Consider the following 24,770-nt stretch of genomic DNA (forward strand, 5'->3'; position numbering starts at 1 on the left):
AATTATTGCTGATTAGGTGTTATGGTTACTGAACTTTGCACGCTTCCTCCTGACTTATTATTTGATAAGCTCATTTCTCTATTTGTGACAATCGCTGGGAAAACATTTTCTTAGCTTATGTATTAAAGTATAACTAAAGGCAAAACTTTTTTTTTTAGTTTCGGATAGAGTGGAGAGGGATCAAAACACCTATTTGATTTTTATTTCTGCCTGTGCCCCCATTAGGGAGATTCACCCTCTCTAGTTGTCCTGTTTACCATTATCATTGAAAGTGAAAGTAAAAGAAAATCCCAAATTTTGGGTTGTCCCCAGAAAAGTAATAGAGGGGAAATCTTCCAATGGGGACACTAGTTCTGATGATTTGGGGATCCCTAAGGAATTCCATTTATTTGCAGGGATTTCCTCTCATTTCCTGTTTGGCTATAGGACTGGCAGTGAACTTGGAACCTCCGCAATGGGACACAGATGGCAAAAAATAACCTGACAGGGGTTATGGCCCTTCCTTACTCTATGCAAAATGAAAAAAAATAAATAAACGTTTTGCCTATAGTTCTACTTTAATTAATCAATCAATTTTGCACTACATCTTTATGTGTGTGTAAGTATACAACAGATTAAATAAACAGTTAATTAAAATTAATCAGCATACACTCATTGAAAAGAATATGTAATATGTAATCCAACTAACTAATAATATATCAGGCTTGGAAATTCATTTGTTAAAGTATATTGCAGAACAAAATTGTAGTTTGGTGTCTGATGGTAACTTATAACATAAGTGTTTAGTTATTCTTTGCACACAGTTATATATTTATCAAGCAGGAAAACCTGCATCTCTGCAAGCACCGGACCAGGTTGTAAAATAACATAACAATGAATAATGATTGGTTGCCATGAGTTACTTAGCTCTTTACATTTGCTCTTGTATGTAAAGCTAAAACATTTTTTTTTTTAGTTTTGAATAAACTCTGTACAGGTTAAAACCCTTGTTAGATTTTTTATTGCTGTCTGAGTCCCCACTGGGGAGATTCGCCCTAACCAAGTGGTTCTGTGACACAAGCAGAAAGTAACTGGAAATCCAAATGGATAGACATCACAGGAACAGGAAGTGAGGGGAAATCTTTCAACTTGTTCTGGTGGTAATTGTCTAAGAGAAGATAGCCCCTTGCTTTGGAGAGACCTTCTGCAGCGCTTCTGGGATAGGAAGAGAAGGGAAATCACCCTAATGCCGCGTACACATGATCGGACATTGATCGCACATTCCGACAACAAAATCCATGGATTTTTTCCGACGGATGTTGGCTCAAACTTGTCTTGCATACACACGGTCACACAAAGTTGGTCGTAAATTGCGAACGTCAAGAACGCGGTGACGTACAGCATGTACGATGAGCCAAGAAAAATGAAGTTCAATAGCCATTGCGGCTCTTCTGCTTGATTCCGATCATGCGTGGAACTTTGTGCGTCAGAATTGTGTACACATGATCAGAATTTCCGACAACGAATTTTGTTGTCGGAAAATTAGAGATCCAGATCTCAAATTTTGTGTGACGGAAATTCCAATGGAAAATGTCCGATGGAGCCTACACACGGTCGGAATTTCCGACAAAAAGCTCCCATCGAACATTTTACGTCTGAAAATCCGACAGTGTGTACGGGTCATAACAGGACACAGACACCAAACAAATGACAGTTAAAACTAAACCCAGGAACAAAAAGGAAATACAATGTATATTGAAGCTTACAAGTCCTTAGATGAGGTGACTGCATTGGTTTTCATTTTTTAGGCTAAGATTATTTACAGCAAGTACAGCAAAATCTGTTGATTTTGCAAGAAATGCCATGAACTCATCACTTTCAGTGAGTTGAAATAAAAGCATAAACATCGTTATTCTTTTGTAAACTATGAATCCCATCAACCCCCATGTAAAGCGGAAGAACAAAGGCAGATGTTTTTGACATCCAGTGTGGGTAGCTACCTTGGCTCTCTCTGTAAATACAATGGAGAAGTACATGAAGCTATCCAGTTTGTCCTGCACTTTTGTAACCTGTTTTCAGCAGAAGCCCGCTGTCAACTGATGTCACAGAACCGCTCCAGGTTCGGAAAAGATCCCAACAATGAAGTCAGGATCCACTCACATGTCTGGACCGGTACCCGGCTCAGCTTCTCACCGAGCCACTGAGAGCCTGAGCTGGCCACTCCCACCCCCTCCACAGCCCAGCACTCTTGTGAGAAAGGTGGGCAGAGCAGATATGCAGTCACCAGCTCTCTGCTCAGGGAGCTCTGAGAACCAATCGAAGGGTGGTATTTGATCGCTCGGTTTGACCGATGCTGCATCCACCTAGGTAAGTATGATTCTACAATTAAAAAAGTCCATACTTCTCTTTTAATAAATATTTGTTATTGTCTGGTATATGCAAGCATTGCAAATTTGAACTTGTCTGTTAAAATTAATTAATTTAATTAATAGCCTGATTTTCTGAAATCATTCTCACATTGGTATTGAGAGTAAACAGGATCCCCTTTAGCTTTCTGGCAAATCATACTTGCTTGCTCATGCATATTAGTGCAAGGCTGGTAGCACTCAAACAAATGAGCTCTGGCTTCTAGATTACTATGGGCAATAGATTGACAGCTTTAGTTTATACATTATAAAAGCAGAAATATTTAAACCAATTACCACAATACTGATCTAAGTTTATTGAAGGCTTGAACTACTTTTGTTAGAAAAAAATATTGGTCATCATTTGATCAAGAAAGCCTGTTTGTAAAAGGTCAGAACAGATAACTTTTACTAGTTTATATAATTTCTCCTGGGTAGATTCTCATTTTCCCCAAAAATCTGGTGTAGTGCAATCGTCCTCTACTGGGAAAAATTTAGCACTATGAGATTTCATTAATTGTGGAACCAGCAATGTTGTGTATACAGTGGAATGTACCTCTTGTCAATTATAATATGTAAGATGTACTAGGAGACCATTAAGGACAAGGATAAGCGAGCACTACCATGGTGCATCCTATACGTCAGATAAAGGCTTATCAAATGTGTCCAAACATTTTAAACACCACCACTTGGGTAATATGTCTATTTTAATTTTTTTTGGTTTAGAAAGGGTTAAGAACCCGATATCCATCATAAGCTTCTGGAGCGCAAGGCTTGGTGGATTTTTAACTTCACAGTAGGATACCATCTGGTATGAATTGTAGATATGCTGTTGACCTTTTCCTCCGTTAGATATTTACTTGAAAAGTTATTTTGTGTTTGACTTGTTGTTCTATCGTATTTAAGTCTTTTTGAATATATTTACTTTTTTCTATAGATCTATTTTGCTCACCTAGTAAATGTAAATGTAGTGTGCCCTGCACTTCCTGGGGAGTACATACCTGCAGCTGTGTTTCCCATCTATTCCAATCAATGACATCATCTAATTGGAGGAAGTGGACTACACTATCTTTTTATCTGATCATGTATATATATGTTGTGTTTGCCATGTTTAATTGTGCTGTGAACAAGGCTTGTGCCGAAACGCGTCAGCATCATTTTTTACATGGTCATATGGAAGTAAAGATTTAGGAATCTGCAGAAGTGCTCGCTTTTCTATGCTCTTATAATCATTTTCCCATATTTTAAAACTGAAATATTTTAACACAATATTCAGCAAATTAGCTTAATTCATTCATTTCATAAGAGGGAAGCTGATAAGGATTTTTTTTTTTCCTTTTTTAACATATTTTGCCATTTTTTGCCTTTGTAGATAAACCTAGGAACTCCTATAGAAAAAAAATCATTGATACATTTTTAACAACAATAGATAAACAGCAGATTCAGCAGAAAAACCCAAATGTCTAAGAATTCAATCTAGTCTAATTTTAAAGCCCAACTCTAGGAAAAAAAATACACCTTACAGTGGGTCCCCCTTGCACTGCAAAGATTAATTGCTTACTATTTCTAGGGGAGAGATGAGGAGGCTGTTTCACTTACCTGAATACTCACTCCGATGCTCTCCTCTTCCATCCAAAGCTTTGGTCTGTGGGCGGAGCCTCAGCATCATCATATACTGTACAGGAACATTAACCCCGTATGGTATGCTGATGAGGCTGGAGAGGGACAAGAGTCAATCACAGCTTAGAGAACAGCTGCAGGGGGCTCGTCACAGGGCTGGAGGGAGCCTGCTGGAGCTAGGAATAAAGTAAATATTTTCTCCTTAATTCTCTTCCCCAAACTAACCAAGCATTGCAAGGGTGGATTTTTTTATTCTCTTGGAGTTGGGCTTTAAAGATTTTATAGTGTCTCCAAAAACAACTCCTCATATTGGACATCCAAAAAGGTGACTTACAACATCACACGTCAGGAATTAAAAGTTATTCATAAATGAATAGCCATGAAAACATTTTATCTAGTGATTATCCATACTATTTTTAATAAAGTCAATATAAATGCTCCATAACATAAAATATGGACCTGATTGCTTGCTACAATATCTAGCAATCACCTGCATTAGCATCAAAACCTTTTATCATAGCATCAATGAATGTTCCTCCAAAGATGGTTATATAGGTTTTTTGTGAGAATGCATCTGCCTTTTTTAGTAAACAATTCACCACAAGACACTGCAATTACCTGCAGCAACCAAAATAAATTTGGATCACAGCATAAACATACATTCCTCCATGTGCTTTCACAAACAGCTTTATTTTGTGGGCCCAAATCACTGTGCTTTAGCAACAAAAGGCATTAAAAAGCTCAACTACTTCAGGCAGTGAAGCTAATTTACTAAAGGAATTGAGAAGCTTAACTTCAATTATCCAATCATGAGAAAAGCAAATTATTTATTTCATATGTAAATTATTTGAACACAGGTATAATTAATTCACTGAGTGAAGATTATCAACGCCTTTATTATATCATCCTCAGTGTGTCAGCTTTAGTGTTAGGTTTTGTGTATTTGTGTATCGTCAGTCTAACCACTTTCTTCATTTATAACCTGTGTGCATCACCAAAGTCTAAGAAGGCATCTGGTATTTGGACAACAATATACAAGTATTATATGACGGGGGTCGTCAACCACCGGGCCGTGGCCTTTTTGCAGCTGGGCCATGGGTACGGGCGGCAGGCATGAGACACCTGGGCGGGCGGCATGAAGGAGCCCAGCAGGTGGCATGAGACAGCCGAGCGGCCGGCATATGAGAGCACTGAGAATGGAAGAAGCGAGCGGGCAGCCAAGCAGAGATGACATCATCTCTTTCTGCCCCCCGCATCACAACTTTCCCCCCTGACAGCTGGCCAGTGTTCTGTCAGCCTGAATATTGAAGGTGCGGCGGGGAGCAGAGAGATGACATCATCTCTCACCGCCATCCCGCATCACCGCTCTCCGCTCTCCTGCCTTCATTCGGAACCCACCACTGCACAGAGGCCTGCCTCTGTGCTAAATGGACCAGTGCTGCTAACAATGCAGTGATGGCAGACAGCGTGGCAAGTGATGTGGCAAGTGGCATTCCGCATCTGGTGACAGGCAACATGGCAGGTGACATGGCAAGTGACATGCCACATCTGGTGACAGGCAACGCGGCAAGTGACATTACGCATCTGGTGAAAGGCAGGCTGGCAAGTGACGTGGCAAGTGACATTACGCATCTGGTGACAGGCAGGCTGGCAAGTGACGTGGCAAGTGACACTACGCATCTGGTCACAGACAACATGGCAGGTGACATGGCAAGTGACATTACACATCTGGTGACAGGCAGTGTGGCAAGTGACGTGGCAAGTGACATTACACATCTGGTGACAGGCAACGTGGCAGGTGACATGGCAAGTGACATTCCGCATCTAGTGACAGGCAACGTGGCAGGTGATGTGGCAAGTGACATTCCGCATCTGGTGACAGGCAATGTGGCAAGTGACATTATGCTTCTGGTGACAGGCAGGCTGGCAAGTGATGTGGCAATTGACATTACGCATCTGGTGACAGACAACGTGGCAGGGGACATGGCAAGTGACATTACGCATCTGGTGACAGGCAGCGTGGCAAGTGACGTGGCAAGTGACATTACACATCTAGTGACAGGCAACGTGGCAGCTGACATGGCAGGTGACATTCCGCATCTGGTGACAGGCAACGTGGCAGGTGACGAGGCAAGTGACATTCCACATCTGGTGACAGGCAACGTGGCAAGTGACATTCCGCATCTAGTGACTGGCAACGTGGGAAGTGACGTGGCAAGTGGCAATCCACATTTTGTGGCAGGCAGCATAGCAGGTGACCTGGCAAGTGACATTCCGCATCTGGTGACAGGCAACTTGGCAGGTGATGTGGCAAGTGACATTCCGCATCTGGTTACAGGCAACGTGGCCGGTGACGTGGCAAGTGACATTCCACATCTGGTAACAGGTAACATGGCAAGTGACATTCTGGAATTTGGTGGCAGGCGACATGGCAAGTGACAGTCCGCATCTGGTGGCAGGTGACAGTGGCAAGTGACACGCTCAGGGCTCCCACTGATTCTGAATTATGGTGAGTTGAACTATTTCATTTATTACTACAATGTAATAATAGAAATAATGCGCTTCAATCACCATGACGCCATATTAAGCATGGTGCTGTGATGATTGAAGCACTGCAGCCATTGCCCACGAAAATCTTTTACCCCCCGCGTGACCCCCCCCCAGTCCTTAACACAATTTTCTTCAAAGCAGCTGGACTCCCCAGGAAATGTATTGACCTATCATTATTTCAACTTGTTCATAAATACATTTTGACTATTTATACCTGCAAATTAACTTTACCTTACAAACTGACCATAGGGACATAAAGAGGGCACCTTAAAGAAACTACTCACATCTTCCAGTTATCTTCAGGGCACTCCCAGATCCTCAAAACCCAGGGCATTTTGAGGATCTTCCCACTTCATGCCTTCATTTTGGTTTCTAAATCCACCCACTGCATTTGGTCAATGCAGAGAGGAGTAAGAAGTAAGGTCAATACTTGTAATAGTCAATACCTGCACAAATGAATTTTACGGGATTTACTAATTCAAGCTTACAAACAGCCATCTTGATGTCTGTACAACTAGAAGGTAAGGTGAGTCCATAGTTTCATTTAAAACAGATATACTTTTCAATTTTTAAATTTAGGGGAAAACTGCTGAAATTTAATAGTAGGATGAATGAAGGGGTCTGGGTTTGGTTCATGAGGCATTTATTGAACCCACTGTGAAGTTTGAAACCTTAAAGCCGAACCCCACTGAAGTCTATGCAGGTCAAATCCTAAAACTGTCCATTTTTGAGGATAATATGTCAGGGAAATGGGTATGGGTAGCTGGACCATAGAGACAATTAAACAAAAATACCATACAGTGGGGAGAAGGTTCACATTTTTATGTAACTTCAACAATGACATGGAAAAAACACCGCAGTCTATTTGCCTTTAGAAAAATCTGCACTGTCCAGCCCCGCAGCAACAGATCACTGCAGTATAGTTACAGTATGTATTGCCCGCTATAGAGTAACCAATACATGGCAACCAATCAGTTTCTATCTTCAGCTTGTTCAGGTAAGTTTTGAAAATGATAAACAGAAGCTGATTGGTTGTCGTGCACATCTGTTCCAGATTTTGACTTTAGTTTTGAAAAATGCCCTCAATGTTCTCTCTCCCCCCCCCATTAATCTCACAAAATACATGTTGGATGTTCTGCATGACATCTGTATTTACTCTATGAGCATTAAACATTAACATAAGGAAGGGCAATGTCTTTCTGAATTTTAGCTATCCCAAATCTGTGAAAATTTCACCATCTCGTTAATCTCTGCCCTTAAAGTATAACTAAAGGCAAAACTTTTTTTTTTGGATAGAGTGAAGAGGGATTAGAACCCCTGCCAGTTTTTATTGCTGTCTGTGCCCCTGTTATGGAGATTCACCATCTCTATTTGTCCTGTTTATCAATATCAATGAAAGTGAAAGTAAAAGAAAAATCCCAAATTGTGGGTTGTCCCCCTAAAAAGTAATAGAGTGGAAATGGGGGGACACTAGTTCTGGTGACATGGGGGTCCCCAAGGAAATCCCTTAATTTGCAGGGATTTCCTCTCAATTCTTGTTCGGCTATGAGACAGAAACTGAAGGGAGATCTCAACAATGGGACAAAGATGGCGAAAAAAAAAATCTGACAGGGGTTATAACCCTACCCTATCCAGAATGAAAAAAAATTGCCTATAGTTCTACTTTAAGCACTATGTCCTGAAGACCTACTCCCCTTGTGAAAAAATCATTGCCCAGCATCATTAAACTAGGACTAAAGGCAAAACTTTTTTCCATTTAGGATAGACTAAGAGGGGGCAGTGTTTTTAGGCACTTACTGTATGTCCTACTGAGGAGTTTTCCTTTCACTTCCTGCCCCACACCCACAACAGGAATTGAGAGGAAGTCCTTCCAAAATGGGGGATCAATGATTGTCACCAGGATTACCCAAACTAGGTCCTTGTTGAAAGATTTACCCTCTGTTCCTGTTCTGGTGCTAACCCAAAATTTCAGATTTTCTTTCTTTTCCAATAATGTTTATTGAATTTAACAGGTAGAAAATACAATGTATATTCCTCAGATATTGAAAAAATAGAAACATATCACGGCCAACATGGCCTGCGAAATTTTACAGATAGAAAAAATCAACTCCACTATCTCAGCATGAAGTGAAAAAATTTTGGATTTTCACTTTCTGTCTTAGTGGTAACAGTAAGCAGAATAAAAAGAGAGGGTGAATTTCTTCAACGGGGGGCACAGACAGCATAAAAATTTGATAGGTATTCTAATCCCTCTCTATCCAAAATTTTTTAAAAAAAGTTTTGTCCTCAGCTATACTTTAAAGATAAAAAAGGCTTTTTTTCTGCCATAGGGATGCTTGAATAATGATGCTCTTTCAAAGAGCCCAGGAGTTAGGTATTAGAAACAAGCAGATGTATTTATATAAAATGGCAAGTGTAAAAGCGGTTTTAACAAAAAGCTAACACTTTATGAACTGATGGTATGCAGATGCCCAGCAGGTTTGCTGTGGCAAGCAATTCTTTCCATGCAATATCCAGACTTGTTATTCAGTGTACCAGGTTACCAACAGTTGATCATATGTCATGTAATTCTTAGTGAATCTGCCTGTTCAGAGGAGGCTCAATGGTGGATACTGGCATTCCAAAAAAACCTGAATACTGATGCTTGCAAAGCCAAGTTTACTGACTACTGATTGTGGACATTTATTGATTATGAGTGTAGCTGCTGAGGCATTAGAGGTTAGATATTAGGAGATAAGGAGAGATATTAGAAGCAAGAAGTGAGGAGTCTACTTCTATGTGTTAGAAGCTACCTACATGATGTTCGGAACTAGGCTTTAAGAGCCTGGGGTTAGAATTAATGTGTTGGTGTTATAGATTAGGTGTTAAGAGCTAGATGGTAAGGAGTGAGAGACAAGGTGTTAGGTGTTGAGGGCTGGGCCTTAGCGGCTAATTCAAAATGCAATTTATTTGCATTCTCATGTTTTGTTTAGTAAAATGTAAGCTGATACTCATAGTTTGCATTCCTTGGAAGAGATGCTGTATGAAAACATCAACAATCTGTCCTCAGCAGATAGTGGAAACACCAGAACAAAGGAGGCGCTGGATTTCTGAGGGTCACTGAAATTGTCACTGGCTCTGCTTCGGCAGCACTCCACAATACAGGGAATGTATCAATCCATATATCTACAATACAATGACAGCGCTAAACAAATGTCCAAGAGTCCAAGGTAATATAGTGATAAAAAATGATAAATAGCAGAAAAGAGCCAATGTGTTTCAAGGAGCAGCAGATAGTGGGGCTGACTAATATCATTTGACACATACTACACCATGACTTACAAGACCTTGCTCTGCTGAATCCTCTTCCACTTTAGGCAGGAACTAGTCTTACACTTAACAATGGAAGATCCCCCCTCTTCCCTGCATGAAGCAGAAGGTGCAAATTTGGTGGAATCTGCTTGTCTGTGCCTTCAACCTAGAAGCTCTTACAGCACAGAACCAAGTAAACACTTGAAGAATCCTGCAAGACAACATGTGCCCTGTAGCTAAAGACAATGCTGCCCCTCAAGAAACTGTTCTTCTGAGTAATCAGGAAACAGAACAAGGGTGCACACACCGCTTCAGGCAAAAAATGGACACACCTGGTCCAAGGCGCTAATTCCGGCTCATTGCCGTAGGTAATATCAAGAAGAGAAGAAAAGATTGGTCGCACACTTGCAATGATGATCAGTTGATGCGTTTCACACGAAAAGAACCGTGCTTGTACAAGCACAGTTCTTTTTGTGTGAAACGCATCAACTGATCATCATTGCAATTTTGTCTGGCTCATGACAATAAAGAAATTTCTACAGCATATTTTGGATCCAAGTGTGCGATCAATCTTTTCTTCTCTTCTTAACGGTTCTTCAGAACCTGTCACTCTGCTTACAGGTACTCATATTACAAAAGGCCCTTCTAGTGCCCTATGTCCACACAGTGCTACGATTTTTTAAAAATAATTGCAAATAAATGTTTTTGCACCATTATTTTAGTAACACAACTATAAGGTGGTTAAGGATGTCCCTGCTGTATTCCCTCTGGGATGCTACTTTAGCCTTATTACTCCAATCCCGGAGAAATGGGAATTGTCTTATAGTCATCATTCTAATGTATAGAGACTCCCGGTGGCGAGTACATCAGTATTTCGATGGCTTTACTCTTAATGTTCATATCTTGTTGCTATGGGTCTATTGTCAGACCACACACTGTACTTTTATCTTGTTGTTCGCTGCTGATTTGCTAGTTGTATGAGCACTGTCTTTTGTATTTTTCTTTTTTGGAAATTTTTTTTTTTTTACATTTTGTAAGAGTAACAAATGTGCATTTCTTGTGTATATTGCCATACTTAACTCAATAAAAAGATTATGGGAAAAAAAGGATGCTCCTGCTACCATATGACATCCTAAAATGACTGCAAATGAAAATCTATGTGCACGGGTATAATATATGCACAAATATAACTGACAAATGTCCCTTTTTCAAGGCAGATTGCCTTGAAAAAGGGATCCTGCAAGGAAGCGAAAAGTCGGCCTGTGATGCCTGTTGGTTTATGTGAATAAAGAACAAGATTATAATTATATTAGGGTGTGCTGGTGAAGACCCTTATTTTTCTATAATCTGCTCTATTAAAAAAAAAAAAAAAAAGAGTTAAACAAAAATGGTTCTTTAGGTTCCATGCACATTTTAAAAAAACACCAGTTCCCTTGGCAGAAAAACAAAACGTTCAAAAAGAGCATTTTTGTACACGTTTAGGGGCGTTTAGGAGAGTTTAGTGTTTTTTCTGCCAAAAAGCTCCAATCAAACACGCAAACCAGAAGGGTTTTTTTTTACCTGCCTCTAAACACTGAGCTTAAAATATGCCTCTATTCACCCTAATGTGCATGGACACATAGGATAACATTGAATTGCTTCTACGGGCAGAACACAAAACTCCTGTACAAGCAGCAATTTTTAAGCCAGTGTGCATGGACCCTTACAGCTCTAAAGTCTGCACTTAAATATTCGATTATTCATCAAAGCAGATACTGTACACCCAATAAAAGAATATTTTCCCACTGCTTGATTTGCCTGTGTCATTTATAAACAGCTATGTGAAAGAGAAAAACAAGGTAATTTGCATTAGAACCTTTTTATACACATTTCAAAGAATAATTAATATGCAAAAAAACAGGTACGTTCTTTAACTATAAGGATAATCAATGTACATGTGATAATTTATTTGGTATTAGATTAAGCCTATTTAAATAACAACATCATAGCCAAGTTGACAGAAAAGCTTCATTAGCTAACTAATGACATTTCATTAGTGCAATCTTCAGAATCTTTGCCATGAACATATTAAGTATGTTATAATCTAGTTTAACCAGAAATACTTGGTTATGTTTGCTGTAAAGCTATAAACACATTTTATTTAAAAAGATGTGGCACCAAGTAATGAGTGTCTATATAGCCTACATTTATAAAGCACAGTGCTTCAGTTTACTGCTTTATATTGTTTAGGAATAGTACGTTTTTATCTCTGTGTCCAGAGATTCTTTAAACATTAATGTAACATTCTTAACCAGAGTCATTTGCACTGTTTAACTCTTAGATTAACATAAGCAAGATGCAATTTTGTAGTCTGTTGGCTATTACAGTATAGAACTTTTTTTTTATAGCAATAAGTATATCATTAATATTAAAAGAGGCTCAAGATGTTTCTAGAACACAGCACATCCATGCTAATTGCATCCTAAGTGGGTTCGCAGAAGATGTTCAGAAGTTGTGGATACAGTGGATCATGCACGGCTGAAATTCTTCTAAAGCAAGTGTAAATCTTTATGTCAAATTATAATGTAGCAAAATGTGTGCTAACTGCACTTAATGTCAGTAGGATTGTGCACTCCACTGTCCCTGAAGCCAGAATCTTTAAAGGTAAACACATATTGGTAAATATGAGGTTGTACAATCAAATTGTAATATGTTAGACCAGCTTAAATCAGAACTTCAGTTAAAAATTGCAGTTCTGCTTTTTCTATCCCCCCCCATCCTCCTCTGACAGTAAAGGAAACATTTTTTTGGGGGGGGGGGTACTTAGTTTTGACAGGAACCCGCTCCCACTTAGGAGGCATTCTGAGTGGAAGTTTGGTGTCCCCTGCCCACAACCTTCTGGGACACTTCACAGCTCTCAGATGCCTGCAGGACCAATCACAGGGTGCGAAGCAGCTTGCGCATACAAAGTGGGAACCCGGCTGTGAAGCTGCAAGGACAACATGGCAGCATGGGGGACAGACCGGTGAAAAACTGACCCGGGTGAAGACAGCATTGGATCCCTGCACAGGTAAGTGTCCTTTTAAAAAAGTCAGCAGCAACAATATTTGCTGCTGACTTTTAAGAAATTAGATAGGCCATCAGTACATTAGGATTAATACATTTATATATATATATACATATATATATAGAGAGAGAGATCTATATATATCTATATATATATAGATCTATAGATAGATAGATAGATAGATAGATAGATAGATAGATAGATAGATAGATAGATAGATAGATAGATAGATAGATAGATAGATAGATATAATATATATATATATATATATATATCAATCATAGTTTATATCGTTTGTAGTGGACGCTATAACTTTCCTATAACTTTAATTAATAAACACTGATTTGGGTTATTTTCACTAAAGAAATATAGCAAAACACATATTGGCCTAAACTTATGAAGAAAGATTTTATAACAGAAACAAAGAAAAACTTGTTTTTTTTTGTTTACAAAATGTACTTTTTTGTGTGTATTTTGCAAAAAAATAAAAAAACCATGAGTGATTAAATACCACCAAAAGAAAGCTCTATTTCTGTGAAAAATATGATAAAAGTTTCATATGGGTACATATGTTGCATGACAGCACAATTCTCATTCAAATTGCGACAGCGCTGAAAGCTGAAAATTGGCCTGGGCAGGAAGGGGGTGAAAGTGCTCAGTATTGAAGTGGTTAAAAAACAACAAAGGAAACAAAAAGGTGCAATTCTAATTTTTTTTAATGTTCTTGATGCATCTACTGTAAAATTAAATGTGCTAAGATGGTTTCAATTTTAGTTTATTCTGAAACAAAGCATAGCAATGACAGAGGAAATAAGACTAGCAGTAGGACTAGCCATCCTCCATGTTCTGTTCTATCATGTGTTATGGATAGTTTACAAAAACCCTGTGTCTGACTTTAAAATCAATAATCTATTTGTGCCCCTCATTTTTAATACTTCTCTCAAAAAACAGAAATTGAGATAAGACATAATGACCAACCTGTTACCATCAGCAGCTAGTGAAAACATATATTGGTTTTCATCTGAAGGCCATTTAAAAGGTTGGTGCTGTAGGAATAATAATGCTCTATAATAATGTATTCAGAGCTCCATCAGTAGAGAAGGTTAGGTGAAATGTGTTGTTGAATATTTCTTATGGATGTAGAAAAGAAAATATAATAGGAGCTATAATAAGAACTGTTTGTGTGTTAAAATAATTTTGGCTGTTTTGTTTGGCCAAAGTCCTCATTTTTGTATGCAGTCTGCTCATACTTTTTTTTTTTTTTACACTTACAGCACACAAATGCTGTCCACCGGAAGCAGTTACATTATTATCACCATGACAACCTCACCACAACTCCAGCTTCTTCTACCAACAGTGTTGAAAAAGAAAAAAAGACTATAAACGTAATACTGTAAATATCATTTTGAATATGAAATGGAAAAACAAGTGAAAAACAAAGCTCTGGTAAGAGTTTGTCTACTGATGCAAGGTACCTAGTTACATACATTACTAGCCCTTTTAACATATTTGGTATGTAACCAACCAGTCTTCCAAAAACGTATCCGAATGAATGGATTTTGTTTTTTGTTTTTTTTGCTGAATTGCATTGTACCTTTCATTGCAGAGATAATTATGAACAAGATGTTTTATATACAGATCCATTTTTTTTTTAAAGAAGAAACACAAAGCATAATTTTTAAAAATATATTTTAGCCTTGTAATTATAAGAATATGCATTGAATATTCGCATTTACCTATTTTCAACCATCAGTTGATGCTCTAGGCTGTTTTTTACATGTTTACCAGGCTATTTGTAACTGTTACATTAAAAATAGCCCATTGTTTACAGAAATCAATAGCTCATGCTCAAATTACATTGACGGCTATAATAATCAGAGCAGTAACTCTTCGCTTACTTTTTGCTATTTATTGCTCCAAAGAGACTTTCAATTTGAGAAAGACAGTCTGAAATCAAACAGCTTTAGCTGTATTTTCTCTTTTAAAAATCATAGGTGCACCCTGTATTAAATGTTTATTTGCAAAAAAATACCTTGTAAAAAAAAAAATTAACCCCAAATATTTTTTTCCTGCACAATGATATTTACAGTAAATGCACTAAAAGTGTAGTCATAAAAATTATGTTTCGTATATACAAAGAACTTGATTGTATATAAGGTAAATTCATAATAACGTTAATATTAACTTTGGAAAAAAAAAATAATACCACAGTTTTGTTTGGTTTATTCTAGCCTTATGAGATTCCTAGTCCAAACTTTTTATTAATTAATACCATATTAGTATCACAACAATTATTGGGTGTTATCATTCTGGGAAATGGCAATACAGCAAGGAAGTAAATCAAACAATAGTCTAAGTAAACATATAAAAATTGTAGTGTTTTCTAAGGATTACCAAATATAATAAATGGGTGGATCGGATCCAAATGATTGGCAAGATAAAAGAAAAATAATCCAGTTGCTCTGAGCCTGTAGACATAAAGGCAATTTGCACAATTAAAACAGTATTAACAAATTTAAGGTGTGAATGGGTGGGTGCTCTACACAGTATCAAGTTAATCCAGTCAAGTGATAAAGTGTTGGAATACTGGTTGGTTAGGCCAAGTAACCATATATCCAGCAGAGTGAGAATCACCACCCAATACTTTATTTGAAAGGAACCAATTGCTTTCCATATGTGATACCATCATACCATCATTCTCAGCATTACTGTTAGGCAGGCCATAGATGGTGCAAATTTCTTTCCTGCAAACACGGGTTGCAAGAAAGAAATTTGCATGATTCCCCCATCAACACAGTGCTGACATTGGAATGCCTCCTGCCAATACATTGTGTGGTTGGTCCGGGGGAGCCCTCTCTTTTGGTCTAGTAAATTTGTTGTTGCAATAGATTTGTTCTATCTGTTTAATAAGTGCAGAAAAATGCTGCTATCAACTGCACTCTAAAAAACACAACGCTTCCCACCTATGTTATAGAGAACAAGAGTGGGAAGGGTGTGTTCTGTAGTCCTGTCCTATGTTGACAACACTGTTCTTCTATAGGCACAGAATGGTGGGTGAGCGTTGCAACACTAAAGCAGGAAGTATGTTACAGGTAGGATCACAAAGTGAAAATAAAGGGAAAAAATGAAGCCATCACCTCTGAGGACTGATAAACTGCAATTTATTACATTTTTGTTCTTGAAGTTACATATACTGCCCATTAATGAAATTTGCTTACAAATGATGTTAAAGGTGAAGTATAGCCAAAGCTATTTTGGCCCTAATTCCCCTGGGGATCACAGGAGTGCAGTTACTTCTGGACTCCTATGACTCGTTTTCAGCCGGCCCAGGCTCAGGATTGATCCCGACTTTCAAGTCAGAATCCACCCAGATGCATGGACTGATAGCTGGCTCAGCCTCTCAGCTAGCCACTGGGAGACTGAGCCAACTGCTCCTGACCCCTGCACAGCCCAGCGCTACAGTGAGTGCTGGAGGGCACAGCAGAGAGCTAGTGATTGACAGTCACAGGCTCTCTGCTTAGTGAAGACTCAGAACTGAAGTCTTAGAAGTGACAGGGAACAGAGGCTGCATCCACCTAGGTGAGTATAAATGGTAATTAAAAAAAAAACAAAAACATATTTCTCTTTTAATCTAAAAGTAAAACACTGTTCATGCAGAAGTACATTAATCACTCAGCAGTGATCTTTCTTATTATCTCATATATTTATGAGTGACTAAATCATCTTTAATGTTTGGTTTCTCTTTTCTGTGTCTTTGCTGTTGTGTTCTACAGTAGCAATACATGTACAATGTAGTAGGCTGGTAATAAGTCAAAATTTTTGTTTTAGTTTTGGATAAGGGAGGCAAGGGTTACCTGTTTAGTTCTTATTGCTGTCAGTGTCCCAGCTAAGTAGAGTCACCCTCCCTATATGCCCTGGTGACCATGTCCCTGGGATAGTAAGCCATGTATCCCATAATTGTACACTAGAACAAAAAGGTGACTTCCAAAGGTTATACATGTTCCTGTAACAGCTGTCCAAAATGGGAATTCTCCTTACTTTGGAGAGATTTCCTGTCACTTTCTGTTGCACCTTCAAGACAGGAAGTAAAATCAGATGTCCCAAACAGCACTATAAACTGATTTAAACTGACTAAAACTAAAGCTAAAACTAAAACTGATTTAATCCTTCCTTATATTATCTAAAACATGGGGTATGCATTTCAATTACAAAATAATTTGTGTATTTTCTTTTGTTAAAAAAAAAATCTCATTTGCATATCCACAGACTTGTACACATATTTCACATACAACCTGGTCCGGGCCAACTGAGGTTCGATAAAGAAATGACTGTTTAGGGGTTGTTATCACAAAGGGTATGGATAAATATTTTAGTATTCAGCAGGTTTACAAATTAATTCCTGTTCACATAGCTAAGGGTAACCCCATGCCTGTAACGGAATTACTTTTTAGTGTTACTAAGGTCACAGGATCATTTTAGAATAGTGTTAATGTTAAACAAGACTATTGTTTTATTAAAAGTTATATCCAATGATCCTTCCTAAACTAACACACATCAACATTTTTGAATGTTGGTTAAGGAACTCCCCCAAGAATGTACTCACCAGATGCTGTGCCATTGGAAAGGTTGAAGTGCTGTTGGCGCTGGAACACAATGGCACCTAATGTTGCTAAAAAGAGAAAATTCCACATTTGAAAGCCAAGTCTTCAAATTGTGTAAGTAATGGTAGAAGACACTAACACCTTTTTGCAAGCAATGCCACAATCTATTACAGTCTTCGGAAATGTGCTTAGATATTTTTTCACTCAAAGCCAAAAATGTACCGTACTTTGTGTATACAGTATATAGATAAAGGTCATGTATGATACTGTAGTTATCTCACATAAGGAGAAATGTGATACCATTTCTACTTATCTATACAAAATGTATATAATTCAGGATTCATAAAAAAAAACTAAGAAACCAGAAGCAGTAATGTTTATCTATGCCTGCACTATTTTCTGTAAAAATGCTTTTTAAAATACCTAATTACTTTTGGGAGACTAATTAATTTTTTACACCATTGATATTTTTTTATTCTTTTTCAGATATGCACTACTGTGCAAAAGTTTTGGGCAGGTGTGAAAAATGCTGTGAATTAAAGTAGAACTATAGGCAAAACTTTTTTTTTTCATTTTGGATAGAGTAAGGGAAGGTTATAACCCCTGTCAGATTTTTTTTCCCCATCTGTGTCCCATTGCAGAGATTATCCTTTACTTTCTGTCCCATAGCCAAACAGAAAGTGAGAGGAAATCCCTGTAAATGAAGGGAATTCCTTGGGGACCCCCAGGTCACCAGAGGTAGTGTCCCCATTGGATGATTTCCCCTCTATCACTTTTCTGAGGATAACCCAAATTGTAGGATTTTCTTGTACTTTCACTTTCAATGATAGTAAACAGGACAAATAGAGAGGGGGATTCTCCCTGATGGGGGGTACAGACAACCATAAGTTCTGACAGGTGTTTTAATCCCTCTCCACAAAATCATCACCTTAGACCCCATAACACCTATGCTAAAAATGTGTCCTCTAGACATCAACACCGTGCAATTAAAGCTTTGTTTTGCCTTTAGTTATACTTTAAAAATTATTTCAGAAATGTGTTAACAGTTTATTTTTATCGATTAACACAATGGAAAGTAAATGAACAGAAGATAAATCCAAATCAAATCCATATTTGGTGAGACCACCCTTTACCTTCAAAACAGCATTGATTCTTCCAGGTACACTTGCACACAGTTTTTGAAGGAATAAGGCAGGTAGGTTGTTCCAAACATCATGGAGAACTAACCACAGATCTTTTGTGGATGTAGGCTGCCTCAATCCTTCTGACTCTTCATTTAATCCCAGACAGACCTGATTATGTTGAGATCAGGGCTCTGCATGGGCCAAACCCAAATCACTTCCAAGGCTCCTTGTTCTTCTTTACACTGAAGATAGTTCTTAATGATATTGTCTGTAAGTTTGGGATCATTGTCCTGCTACAGAATAAATTATGGGCTAATCACATGCCTCCCTAATGGTATGGCATGATGGATAAGTATCTGCCTGTATTTCTCAGCATTGAGGACACCATTGATCCAAATCTCCAACTCCATTTGCAAAAATGAAGACCTAAACTTGCAAGGAACCTCCACTGTTGCCTGCAGACATGGATTATTGCACCACTTCCCAGCCCTTTGGTGAACAAACTGCCTCCTGCTACAGCCAAATATTTCAAATTTTGACTCATCAGTCCAAACACCTGCTGCCATTTTTTCTGCACCCTAGTTCCTGTTTTTGTTCATAGTTGGGTCATTTAACCTTGTTTCCATGTTGGATGCATGGCTTTTTGGCCCCAATTCTTCCATGAAGACCACTTCTGGCCAGACTTCTCCAGACAGTAGATTGGGTGTACCTGGGTCCCACTGGTTTCTGCCAGTTCTGTGCTGATGGCATTGCTGGATAACTTCTGATTTTGAAGGGAAGTAAGCTTGATGTCTTTTTTATCTGCTGCATTAAGTTTACTTGGCTGACCACTGCGCCTATGGTCCTCAATGTTGCCTGTTTCTTTGTGCTTCTTCAAAAGAGCTTAAACACCACATCTTAAAACCAGTCTGCTTTGAAATCTTTGGCAGGGAGAGATCTTGCTGATACAGTATAACTACCTTGCGTCTTGTTGCTCTGTTCAGCCTTGCCGTGGTGTATGACCTGTGACATAAAACTGTCTTCCACATTGGGTCATTGCTAGGTGGGAAAAAGACCAGGGGCTTCAGCCCAAATCCCAAGCCCGGGGGTGGGGGGGCTGCTCAGCGGCAGCGGTGGGGGGGTAAGGCTCACTTGCTGGTTACCTGCCCCTACACTAACCCCCCTGACACCTACACTGACCTACCTGCCCCCTACACTGACCCCCCTGACACATACACTGACCTACCTGCCCCCTACACTGACCTACCTGCCCCCTATGCTGATCCTCCTACATTGACCTACGTGCCCCCTACACTGACCTACCTGCCCCCTACACTGACCCCCCTGACACATACACTGACCTACCTGACTTTTCCAGGTCAGACTTCAGGTGACCTCGACAGTTCTGCAGCTCAGCCTTACCTGTAGTGTAGCCCATCCCATTTGTGGAGAAAGCAGGCTGCAGGCACCAGGCAGCCAGAATAGGAGAGCCGCCCGTGGCCCACCCATTTACACAGGGCGAGCAGGGATCCCAGTGCTCGGCGCAGCTGTAGTGTCATTCCCAGCTCCTGGACCCGGTGGCACCTATGATGGATGTCATACGTCCCGCGGTCCCGGCATTGGACCAGCTGGCTGCACTGAGTCATGAGACAGTCAATCTCTGACTCTGTATACAGCCACTCAGGCTCGGGGCTAATAGTATAATTATGAATTCCCAAGACCCGGGGCTTTTTGGGGGACAACTCGGGGCTCCAGCCCCCCTCAGCCCCCCTTCTGACGCCACTGCTTCCACAACCTCACCTTAGTGGCAGAGTTTGGCTGTTTCTCACCCAGGTAAAAACCTCCTATACAGCTGTTTCTGTTTTAGTTAATGACCATGTTTCAACCTACATATGACATTAATGATCATTAGCACCTGCTTGGTATAATTAGTTAATCATACACCTGACTCTAATCGTACAAAATCCCTGAATTTGTGCAAGTGTACAAAATGAGCAAGTGTAAGAATTGATGATGGTTTGAAGCCAAAGGTTAGTCACACCAAATATTTCTTTAATTCAGATTTGTCTCATGTTCGCTCACTTTGCAAGTCAAAGCTCCACTTTATTGTTGACTTGCACTATGATGGAACATTGCCAACAATTCTAGTCAAAATACATAAAAAGCATTTTCTACTACAGTTTCTACTACAAGCTTAAAAATGAAGGCTTGTATTGAAAGTGATGGGCTTGAAGTACTTGAGTAGGTGGGTAGAGTGGGTAAGTATGATTGGTGACTTGATGCACATGGGTTGTCTCAAGAGCAAGCATGTCAGGAATCATTGGGGGGGGGGGGTTACCAACAGAGAAAACTATTCACTTATCAAAGCAATGTTCACATATTTAATTAATAAGATAGAAACAGAAAAGTGATGGCAGAAAAAGACCTAGCAGTCCCTCAAATCTGCCCATTTTTTTTCTTTGTTGACTTTTTTCTCTGAGTATAGATCTATGTTTGTCCCAAGCATGTTTGAAGTGATTTACTGTTGACTGTCTCACTACCTCTGCTGGTAATTTATTTCAAGCATCAACTACCCTCTCAGTAAAATAATACTTTCTAAGATTCGTTTAGCACTTTCCTCCAGTTAATTTGAGGTCATGTCTCCGTGTTTTTGATTTTAAATTTAATATTGAAAAAACTGCCCTCCTAAACCTTATTCACCCCCTTGATGTATTTAAATGTTTCAATCATGTCTTCTCTTTCCATTCTATTCTCCAGACTGTGTATATTAGGTTCCCAAAGTCGCTCTCGATATGCTTTATCCGCCAAACCCTTCACCATTTTTGTTACCCGTCTCTCTGGACTAGTTTTATTGCATCAATATCTTTCTGTAAGTGAGGTCTCCAGAATTGCACACAGTATTCTAAATGAGGTCTAATTAAAGATCTATATAGGGGAATCAGAACCTCCTTCCTCCTGCTGGTGATCCCTCTATTGATGCATCCTAGAATTCTATTCACTTTCCCCACTGCCTGATCGCACTGTTTGCTGATTTTGCAATCATCTAAAATAAGTACCCCCAAACCTTTTTCATCTGTAGTGCTGGCCAACCCTGTACCCCCAAGGTTGTTCTCTCTCAAAGGATTTTCCCTGCATTTTTTTACATTTAGAAACATTGAACTGCAGTTTACACTGCTTTGACTAATCTTCCAGCAATGCCAAATCATGTCCCATGTTACAGACCCCTCCAGGGATATCAACCCTATTACCTATTGTGTCATCAGCAAAAAGCCATACCTTGCCCAACAGACCTTTAAGTATAGCACTTACATAGAGATTAAATAGAACAGGACCTAGTACAGAGCCTTGTGGTACACCTCTAGTGACTGGTCTCTGTTCTGAGTGAACCCCATTTACAACCACATTCTGGTACCTATTTTTTTAGCCAACTGCAATATAATCAAAGAATTTAATCAGATTAGTCTGACAAGATCTGCCCTCGGTAAAGCCATGTTGCTTTGGGCCCAGCAAGTTGTGTATTTTTAAGTGATCAATGATCCTTCGTTTCAGCAGTGATTCCATTAACTTGACTACAACTGATGTAGTCAAGTTATTAACTGTATTCACATCAATCATCAAATCATAAGAAAAACATGTTTTTTTTTTCCTCCCTTGCACATAATTTGATTTTCAAAGAGCACAAAGCAAAGAACCCCATCATGACTGCAAAAGGTTCAAGATTATTGAAGTATTGTCACCCAATGTACAATATACAACCACATAATAACAGTGCTATGTGGTTCCCAAGAACAGGCAAACTACAGATCTTTTAATGTGGTGCAGTATGTCATTTGAGCTACTGTAATGTCCATTCACATTCAATTTTATTCAGATTGAAAATGCTTCCAGAGATTCCATTAGGCATAAATTTTAATTCACATTAAAAAGAAAAAAAAACAATGACATGTTGCCAACAATATAAGCAGGATAGTCTCAAACAACTCTTCTTTTACTGGCTCCCTTGATCACATCAGACAATGTAGGTCACCTTTTTTTTACAAGGCTTTTCCTGCAGGCTGCACAGTCATGGAGGTGCCACTGGTAAATTATGTGAAAAAAGAACAGCTGTTTAATTACATGCTATCACAAGCACCTGCACCAAGCCTCAAGATATGTAACATTAATACTGAGGTTTACACTACCTGTTGGGAAATGCAGGCCTATGGGAATGTGAAAACTAACAGTTTAGTTTGCTTGTGACATTTCCCAGAATTATTATACATTTATTAAAAGTGAACAATGAATAGGATAAACAATGTATGTTGCAAAATTTACATTTTTTTTAACCTTTACATAGCATGTAGTGCTATATCACAATAAAGTTAGACCAACATTGGTAATTCATTAACCCATCTAATGCCCTCTTTCTGTTGTTGTTTTTTTGGAAAGAAGTCAGTGATTGTTATGAAGGTAAGGCTATGTAATAATGTAAGAACCTTGTGTCTACAAAAGTGTGCAGAGCTTAATGTATATGTAAACCCAGACAATGAACTTCTCTTATTTGCAACCTTTCAGTCTATTATTTATACAGTTTAACTTGTTTTGTTATATCTTTTTCATAATGTCGAACATTGTCCTGTACCTTGTGTTATCTTAGGAAGTCTAATTAGCTCTCTTATATTCTTATTTTGGGGGTACAGAATGAACATTGTCTATGTTATAGAAATGAGACAGTGGAGTTGATTTACTAAAACTGGAGAGTACAAAATCTGGTGCAGCTCTGCATAGAAACCAATAAGCTTCCAAGTTATTTTGTCAAAGCTTAATTGAACAAGCTGAAGTTAGAAGCTGATTGGCGACCATGAACAGTTTCAGCAGATTTTACATTTTCCAGTGTTAGTAAATCAACCCCAGTGGGTTAGTTTCAGTAGCTTAGCTAAATCAAACTGGTCAGGGCTGACACCACTGAGTCCAGAAAAATGTCAGCCTACAACAGGACTTAGGGGCTGAGTGCATTTCTGGCAGATCAACATTCAACAGGTGTGTTTCTGTACTTGCATGATCCAAAAAAAATAAACATGGGGACATGTGCATAGATAGCATACACAAAGATACCCATAGACCTGAGATAATTGCCCCCCCCCCCCCCCCCAATTTGATCAATTATGGTCTGTCAACGAAACATTTTTATGGGAAGCAAACACAAAGACTCCAAAAAATGGTCATTCTCCCCCAATAGGTAATATTTACCTACCAAATGCATCACATTACCTGAAATCATTATTAAAGTGGATGTAAACCCTCACATATACCCAGTGAAGTGAACAGCCTCAGATGATACACATGGATGAAACAAATCTCCCTACATACGTTTTACATATATATATCTGCTGTCTTCATCTTTATATACTGTTTAGATGTGCAGATCATGTTAGGAGATTTTCTCTTCCTGGTTAACACTGCAGTGAAGCCTGGGCATACAGCCAAGACAGCTGATTGGAGGAAAAGCACACACCACCTTGCCTCATAGGTAGAGACTTTAAGCTTTGTTTGTTGAATCGTTCAGGGCTCTGCTAAAATATTTATAGCATCCTCCCCAACACAAAACTCTGGCTGCTTTTATCATATGTGATGGGTAACTTGTCAGGAGTTCTCAGGCTGATAACAGAAGAACAGAGCAGGAGACAGCTATGGGACATTGTGCTTTAAAGAGAGATAACAAAACACTGTAGATATATGTGCCCAGCTCAAATTTCATGAATCGGATTTACATCCACTTTAAATACCCTAATCCATGTAGTCTTATGTCATTGGGGAAGTTCAGGCCTGTGTAGAAACCCTATGGCTGACTGATATAGGAAGAATCAAAGACTGCTCAATACAGATCTTCTTGGACCAGTCACTATTGTGTCTCTGACATAATACTAGTGCCCTCCATACAAGGCTGCCCATAAGGTGGTACAGTACTGCAGTACTTTCATACCGGGCCCCTTTGCACCCCATTACTAGGCAAAGGCAGCCCTGGGCTCTACTGCACAAGCTACGAGCTTGAAAAGTGGATTCAGAACTGAGAACCACAGGACCCAAGACTGATAAAATTCACTGCTGAGATATCCCCAGATGAATTTGTCAACCCTGCTATGGGACACCATATAACCACAGGAAGGGTAAGCAAGCGCATGGCTGGGGAGAGGAA

At 39.1% G+C, this 24,770-nt stretch overlaps 1 protein-coding gene across 4 annotated transcripts in view; it reads right to left on the minus strand.

Moving 5' to 3' along the window:
* The window catches only part of SFMBT2 (Scm like with four mbt domains 2), a 254,257-nt gene that overhangs the window by 85,773 nt on the left and 143,714 nt on the right, over positions 1-24,770 (minus strand). For 3 of the 4 annotated variants that reach the window (XM_073619432.1, XM_073619433.1, XM_073619431.1), the window contains exon 5: positions 17,495-17,560. The exons of the other annotated variant lie outside the window; for it this stretch is intronic. In XM_073619432.1, the coding sequence (XP_073475533.1) occupies positions 17,495-17,560 (66 nt within the window). The remainder of the gene's footprint in view (positions 1-17,494; positions 17,561-24,770) is intronic. 4 annotated transcript variants of the gene reach the window in all.

This window comes from Aquarana catesbeiana, linkage group LG03, assembly GCF_042186555.1.
Source record: "Aquarana catesbeiana isolate 2022-GZ linkage group LG03, ASM4218655v1, whole genome shotgun sequence".
Lineage (NCBI taxonomy): Eukaryota > Metazoa > Chordata > Amphibia > Anura > Ranidae > Aquarana > Aquarana catesbeiana.